The sequence below is a fragment of the Salvia splendens genome, unplaced genomic scaffold (assembly GCF_004379255.2).
Source record: "Salvia splendens isolate huo1 unplaced genomic scaffold, SspV2 ctg237, whole genome shotgun sequence".
NCBI classification, from domain to species: domain Eukaryota; kingdom Viridiplantae; phylum Streptophyta; class Magnoliopsida; order Lamiales; family Lamiaceae; genus Salvia; species Salvia splendens.
Window position 1 is genome coordinate 10,153 of NW_024598874.1, and position 8,704 is coordinate 18,856.

General features: G+C 31.2%; 1 protein-coding gene across 1 annotated transcript; it reads left to right on the top strand.

Annotated features, from left to right (window-relative positions):
- The first annotated feature begins 5,697 nt into the window (after window positions 1–5,697).
- Window positions 5,698–6,191, top strand: LOC121789437. Its single transcript, XM_042187904.1, has one exon. It carries the CDS (start codon window positions 5,775–5,777, stop codon window positions 6,162–6,164), a length of 390 nt encoding a protein of 129 aa, XP_042043838.1. The 5' UTR covers window positions 5,698–5,774; the 3' UTR covers window positions 6,165–6,191.
- Window positions 6,192–8,704: the final 2,513 nt, after the last annotated feature.

Below are 8,704 nucleotides of genomic sequence, written 5' to 3' on the forward strand. Positions count from 1 at the left end.
TAAATTGATCTTAGTGTTTATTTGTTTAACTATTATTTTCATCAAGAATTATTGAACTCATAAAAAACGTATAAACTATTTTAAATATTTTCATTTCTTTGTTGATGGAAAGTTGGTTTCATGATAATGTTAATATTGTATTCACAAGGTTCATTGACTTACAAAAAAAACTTTTTTATTGATTCCACATTATTGATGAAGAGACATTATATAACCATATATACCAATCAATTTCGCTAGTCGGATATACTATCGAAACTAGGAGTACTAAACGATTAATTTTTGAAATAAACTTTTAAGAAACAAGTAAGTATTTGTTGGGTTAATGATTGGTAAAAGTCATTATATAATCATATATGCCCATGCATCAGCTATTTTCACTCTTAACACTATCATATATACTTTTGAGCTTGGTGTTACAAAACCATTAGCACTAGCCAGATACCCGGACCTTAACTAAATCAATGTTTTGATAAATGATAACATATTATGTGTTTAGTTTTTTTATTAATTTAATAAATTTAAATAGTCATCTACTATTTTAATGTCAACAACATTTTTTTATTTTAATTATTTAACTTTTATTCTATTTTTTTCTATGAATACTTTACTTCCTGTCAATTTTATTTAATTTAATAAAATTCTTTCAATTTCTGTCCAACTTCTCTATATTTCTCAATGATCTAGAGTAGAACAGAGTCACCTCAGTACCTTTTTTATAGTAGTAGTACTAGAAGACTTCAGAAAAAAATCTAGAAAAATGGAGGAAAAGGATAAAGAAACTTCTCGAATGGAGGGGAGTATAAGATGCATTCGCCGACGAAGAATATCCTTGTCCTTTGGGAAGAAAAAGCGGACACCTACAAATTCAATGAAACAAAATGAATTAATTCCTAAACACGAATCATTATTTGAAGAAAATAATTAGAGGTGAAGAGTTGTGGAGAAGCTGCATTACACTAGAATTAGTGGTTATGTATGATTGTTCATAAAGAAAAACTTAAAAGCCTAAAAACTTGGGTGTCACGCCGTAGTTACCTAGTATTAGGATTTGATGGATGAAATGAAAGATAGGAAACGACGATTATATGATTAGATTCTTTAAAATTAGCCACGTCGTCCTCGTAGCTACAAATAAAACTAACCACCTTTGAGAGCAATGAGCATCCTAAACTGGGCGTGTCCTATCCTCCACCCCATCCACCTACAGTGAGACGCTCTATAGCCAACAATACAGTTTTATATTACTATTTTGTGGAGTATTTGTTTTTTACTTTTTATGTTTGTAAATATATTAATTAACAAAATAAATATAAAAACACCACAAAATAAAGGCAAACCCCATTGTCAGTATTTATTTTTTATAATTTATGTTTGCAAATATGGAAAATTGGCAGAATTCATTCTTGAATTTAGAGAGAAATTGAGATGAGGAAAGAGAGTGGAGTGAAATGTGTGAAATGAAATACTAAAATTGGTGATATATATAGAAGAAAATATAAAAGGAAAATGCGTTGCATCATCCGGACCCCCGCAGTGGGGCGGAGGATGCAAAAATCGGCTGATCGTCTGCGGAGGATGGATAGGGCGCGAAGAAAGGAGGGCACATTGTCTGCCCACCTAAGAATTTCTACATTCATTTCTCTAGCCTGCCTTATAAAGATCTTTATTTTGAATGATAAGTTATATTAATATAAATTAATTTATTACTCTTATTATAATGAATTGATTAATTTTGAGCTTGTTTGATAATCTTATTTTTTGAATACTCAATCTTACTAAATTTTATGAACCCATAATTAGTCTCAGTACGGTTGACATGAATGAATGCTACAAAGAATGAATTAGGCATTCCTTTTTGGAAACTATTAGTACGGCAACATATTCATTAATAAATAGGCATATTACCATAGTCCAGAGTCTTTGTCCTAGCGGCAAAGAGCTTAAACATTATTGTATGAGGTGACGAGTTCGAGTCATCTTGACATTTCCTCCTTTCTATAGGGAGTTTATTTGTAATTTCCTGCTTCGTATATGAATTTATTTTAAAAAAATAAAAGGACTATTACCATAGTCACATAATATAAGGGTCATGTGGATAATCTCCTATTGAATTTATGGACGATTGCAAGAAAAAATATAAATCTACCATATTTTTTTTATGAAATTTCTCATTAATTCATGAAAAAAACTTGCTATTTTTGTGAAACTTATAATTGTAGAACTATCAATTTTTCTCGTCTTATATTAGAATGTTATAATCGGCATGGGCTTACCAGTTCATCTTAACCAGTTAAATTGGATAAGGTATAAAATTACAATTAGTATGGTAGTCTAGGCCCAAGCCCATTAAACTGTACCGGCTTACCGCAAAAGATTTATCGGCCCATGTTTTAACTTTTTCCCACAAACGATTTATCGGCCCATGTTTTAACTTTTTCCTCTATGATTCCAACAACATAGTCTAGTTTAAGAGTATAATTATATGCTTCCCAAACCTAATTGATCTAAGGTTCAATTTTCCAATTTCTTCAAATTTGAAATTATTGTGTTATTCTGCAAACATGAGATATAAAGAACAGCCTCTTACTTTTCCTCATTTCCTTCTGGCGGCAGATAAAAATAATTACTACTCCATGATTTACAAACAAAAAGATCGATAAAACTACATGTGTGAAACACTTACTAATTTAGGAAAAATGCCACATTTTATCACAAAGCAAATTGATGTATAGTATAAACTCCAATATTAGGGTTTAATAATGTCATTAGGCCTGAATTTCGGCATCAGAAAGTGCATATAGCACAACGACTTGAGTAGATAATATCACATTTACAACTGTATATATTCTACATTAGATCTGGCATGCCACGTAGATTGATGCCAAAGTTCGGGTTTCGTGATGTTACAATAAATTTCTTAAAAATTAAAAGCTCTAAGAGCATCCGCAACGGTGAGCACAAGCTCTCCTTCCGTCCTTGCCGCTGGCGAGGACTCGCTTGTCCGCCGCTGCGCTCTTGCCGCTGGCACGGACGTGCTCTTAGCTAAGAGCACGTCCGTGCCAGCGAGCAGGGCGACGTGGCGTGTTTCTATTGGCCGTTGGCATTTTCTTTTTTTTAAAAAAAATTGAAAATAATACCAAAAATTTAAAAATATATATATTTCGGATTCCCAAAAATATAGCCGTTTTATTACCTTTTTTGAATTTTTTTGAATTTTTTTAAAAACATTTAATCCCAAAACCATCTATAAATACACACATTCATCATCCATTTGGACGAAATTCGGTCACTTATGAATTTAATTATGTAATTTTTAATTTTTAGGATTTTAATTACGTACTTTTTAAATTTTAGGATTTTAATTATGTAATTTTTATTTTATTTGTAATTTGTAATATTATTCCGGATATTTTTAATGCATTTTAATTTTGTGGAAATGTTTTTATTCAAATTGAATAATAGAATGGTGGGGCCCTCGTGCTCGTCCTTGCGGAAGAGCACGGTTGTGGGTGTTGTGCTCTTGCCTAAGAGCAGGCAGAAAAAATGGGGTCGGGCCCACAACCATGCTCGTTGGCAAGAGCACGGTTGTGGATGCTCTAAGTGTTAAAAAAATAGGTGAAACTCATATTGTGACAAAATATATACTCCATTTTTGTTTGCAATCAACAATTAGGAATAATGTTTCCATATCAAAAGAGAAGAGAAAGAATGCTTGAGCAATGATGAAAAATCTCTATTTTACTTCTTGGAGAGGGTGGTAATTCATCATTGTCTTCTCTGGAGAATTCACAGCCTTAATTAATTAGATGACCTCATAAAGGAAAAATGTGAGGAAGTTTGGAAACATTAATATTATTACTATTAATTAAATAATAAAGCAAAAGTATGAAGAGAATTAGAAAACTAAATTCCTCTTCTATATTGATCTTATATTTAAACTATATTCTAATGAGTACTACTATATTACTTATCAAAATTGTATACATGAAACATGCAGCAGCAGCACATATTTGAATTACCATGCACCTGACTGGATATATATGCTAGTAATATAATTAGGTAAGTAATTAGCTTGAAGGATTATACTTCACAATTAAGGGCCAATTCTCATTCATCATCATCCATCTAATTATTCAACATAATCATCATGATAACTAATAGTAATAATATTTGCGATCTTTGAGTTATTAATTACTCCATGAATTTCGTCTAGAATTAACTACTTAATTATGCTATCATCTTACATAGTGGAGTATTTGAGAAAAATGACGCTCACCTCAAATTATTAGTAATATGAATCTAGCTACTGCATTTGCTTAGTAATCAAGTCACATATAGTTTTCACGATGGATATAGGGTGTCAAAATATTATTAAAGTAGTGCTTGATTGCATAAATTTTGAGGAGGTTATAAATTTTGTGGAGGTTATGGTTCCAAACCATTTATGGTATGTCGTAATTTTTGGAATAGATTAATCCATCGTTGATAAGCTAAAGTAAGTACTCCCTCCGTCCCAAGCTACTCGCACTTATTTCCTTTTTGGGCGTCCCAAGTTACCTGCACTCTTTCTAAGTAGTAGTATTAATTTTTTAGCATTATTATTGCCTATGGTGGATTTAATTTAAAATATTGGTTGTTGTTAATTATTGATAATAAAATTGTACTCCATGTTAATAATAAAATCATAATCCTTTTACTAATTAAATTGTGTTGTGACCATTAGGCCATATATATTTGGTCTAACTTTACAAAATTTTGGAGTTTCAGTATTTGTATCTAGCTAGCTAGTAGTAGTAGTAGCTATGAAGAATCATCAAAATATTGACTTTCTGTAATTGCGCCGCTGTTTAAACTTTTGACTTTCAAATACGTTATAAAAGTAACAGATTAATTGTTTGCATTTGTTATATATATTTAATTAAATCGTCTCTATTATTACATCTCAGCCGTCAAACTTGAGTAAATAGTGAGGTTAGGGGTAGAGTTGAGAATATTTTGCATTTTGACTAAAATACATACTGAAATGAAATTGAATCAATTAGTGCAAGTTTTCTTTTAAATCGAAAAAAATTGAAAATTTTAGAATCAAAGCCGAACCGAATTGTTGGAAAATCAATAGGACTATTTTTTATATATATAGATTGTTTAAAACACTGCTACTGCTACTACTACTATACTGTAGTAGTATAATTTATGACAAGCTACCCCTTAAATTAAACAAAATCGAGGAATATTTAATAGCTTCGGTGCAGGCGATATATGGAGAGTAATCTCAAAATTTTATATATACTACTACTTTAAAAATAAAAAGAAATATAAGAAATACTCCATAAAAGTATATTCACAAATAAAGGTCAAAGTCAATGACTGGTGATGGCTATAGCCAATTATCCATACCCACTCTAAAAATCCTCAAATTCAAGACCACTACAATTCAATACCAACCAATCAGATCATGACAAATCATTCCCATTCTTCAATATGCCTAGTTTTTATCACTAGAAAATATCATATCCTAATAGGTTCAGGACTCGTATTTAATCTATAATTCAAATTCATAAACTCATACTTATATACACCACTATACTCTTATAAACATTCTCTATTTCTCAAAACCTCACCCTAACATTCTCTCTCTCTCTCTCTCTCTCTCTCTCTCTCTCTCTCTCTCTCTCTCTCTCTCTCTCTCTCTCTCTCTCTCTCTCTCTCTCTCCGGCAGAGCCATCTTTTCTTCTTACATATCAAAATCCCGGGGCGCCGAAGCAGAAACGATGGCGTCGGTGTGCATATCGAGCTGCGTGGACGACGCCCGCGTCCCGGTGAGAGCAACCTACGTGAACCTCTACAAATGGCCGGAATCCGACTTCGAGTTCGTTAGGTCGATGAGCTCCAAATCCCACAACTCTAGTCACGGCCGCCCCAGAGTGGTGGACAGCATCTCATGCAGGCAAATGTATTTGAGAAGCTACACTTTTTCGAGGGAGGAAGACTACAAAGAGGAGAAGGCCAAGGTCAAGTGCCTCGGCAGAGCCAAAGACAAGAAGAAGAAGAAGAAGCCGGCGGCAGGGATCAAGAGGGCCAAGTCGGCGTCGTGCTCCGCCTTGACCTATATTTTCCGGCGGCTGCTCTCTTGCACCACCGAGATTGATGTTGTTAATTAACTACTAATGCATTGGGTAATCTTTTTCTTCTAATTTGTTGCTTTCTTGTTTTTTTTTTAGTTTTGTTTTAAAGTATATATTAATAATTTATATTTATATATGCTTATTTTTCATAGAATTTAATATTTCTTGTTTTGATGGGATATATAATTGTGCTTTTGTACTGAGATAATGGGTGGATGATTTCCTATAATTTGGTTTTGTTTTGTACTATTGATATTGTCTTGTTTTGAAAATAATTTTATGGATTATGCATTGGAAATATGAACGTTTTTTTAATAAATGAATTATGAACGTTATTATTGATTATTTGAAAGATTCAATTAGCAGCATTCCAAATACATATTTAAAGAAATGTAGTTTCGGTTTGCAGGATGATGTTTGCAGGATGATGTAAAATATATAATTAATGTAGGTTATATTAAGGCGCAACCGCGCGAGTGTTAAAAAGTTAAGTCAAGATGATGACTCATGAGGACAAATGTGGAATGCGTAATCTCCATGTGATTGGTTTGACTCACAAAATACAAGTTTGTTTTCAACAAAGCAAGAACACTACATATAATGACATGTAAAAATCAGTGATTGAAAATAAAACGTGTCAAATACATATAATGTAATTATGAATGCAAAAACATGCACGCATCATCTAAATTCTAAAGCAAAAAAAAAAATAGTCATATGCAACGCACTATATCGATCAGAACTGAAAATTGGAATTAATCGATAAATTGATACTACTATAAAAAAGAGTTTCTAATACGAGAAAGATGCAAAAAGCAATGAACATATCACATATGCCTTATCTACTATTTACGTGAATGACTTTGATTTTGTTATACACAAGTAGAAAAAATATTTAGTGCGTGGAAGGATCGGCCAATGTAATTTTCAATTATACCTTTTCATTTTCCACGTAATTATCCACCATTCAATTTTACAGCCATTGACGACTTTTAGATTCATAAAACTTCAATTTAGCCTACTCCTCCACTAAAGTTTTGTCACTTGTCTTGTCTGCCTCAAAAAAAGGTTATTTATTTTTTTAATTTCTTCATATGAATTTAAAATTGGCATCCACTAGAATTCAGTTGAACTTGTAGACTCACATCAATCTTTTTATATCAATAAAACAGATATAACAACTTTTTGTGTGTGTTGAGGATTCATGGAATCAAATTTCCCTCCTTCAAAATAAAATATACTCCTACTACTAATAAAAGAGATTTAGTATCATATGCTGCCTCACTTTTTAACAAGTGTCTCCAATCGTCAAACTACACATATTTAAAAAAATAAAAAAATACGCTTGATCTTATTAGTATCATAAATACATGTATAAAATTATTAATTTCAAAAAGGTAAAATGAGAAGAATGTCGTGGTTAAATTATCAAATTTTGAAGTGTGAAACTTATTTAAAAGTGGAGGTACGTAGTACTTTTCTCCCTAATAATTATTTGATCTTCAGCTCATAGTTGATTTTGGTTATGTAAATTAAGTACTCCTAAGATATGAGTCAATGGTTATTTATATTCATATCAGGATTAATATTCATTTAATCAGCTGCATTATTAATATTTTCTCCGTTTAATTTGGGGGAAAAGTATTACTTCTGTATAAAAAATAATATCATGAATGGTGTGGGTTTGCTCCCTAATGAAAGACTAACGAATATATGAATTAAATAGCGGTTTTAAATTTGACCTTTTAGCTTTTAAGTATTCGTCATTGACTACAAATTTAAAACATATTTATTGCTCAATGACTATTTGATTTATGTTCAAAATTAAAACCTTCGAAGGAATCTTTAATTTTGAAATAAGAAAAGAGGATTAGGCTATTATCTTGATGGTGGGATTTCTTCTCTAATTCTTAATTAATTTAAAAAGTAGCATAGTGTTAGTAGTTAAGCTCCACCAATCATTGGTCCAGAGCCTTCGTCCTAACGGTAAGGAGCTTAGACATTATTGTATGAGGTGCTGAGTTCGAGCCCTCTTGACTTCAGTTGTAATTTCATCCTTTCTATATGAGTTTATTTATATATAAAAAATTATATATAAAAAAAAGCTCCGCCAATCATTGTATATATTCACAAATGCATATACAGATAAATATAATGTTCATTGACCTAGTTGTAAGGGGATATTTTCGTTTCGTAGTTAATCTTTTAGTTTGTTATTTTGAAAATTATCGACAAAATTATATATAAAAAAAAGCTCCGCCAATCATTGTATTTATATTCACAAATGCATATACAGATAAATATAATGTTCATTGACCTAGTTGTAAGGGGATATTTTCGTTTCGTAGTTAATCTTTTAGTTTGTTATTTTGAAAATTATCGACATTGTTTATTATTGTACTTTTGTTCTGGATAACTATCTTGATTTATACTAAGAGATTTTACTATTAGAATACAATTGTTATTTTTATTGTAACCTTCAAAAGAGATAAGTCTTTTATAGTATTGTTTATTGAAATTTCATCGAACATGAAAATAGGTCGATATTTTTAAAACCAAATTTGAGCGTTATTTTA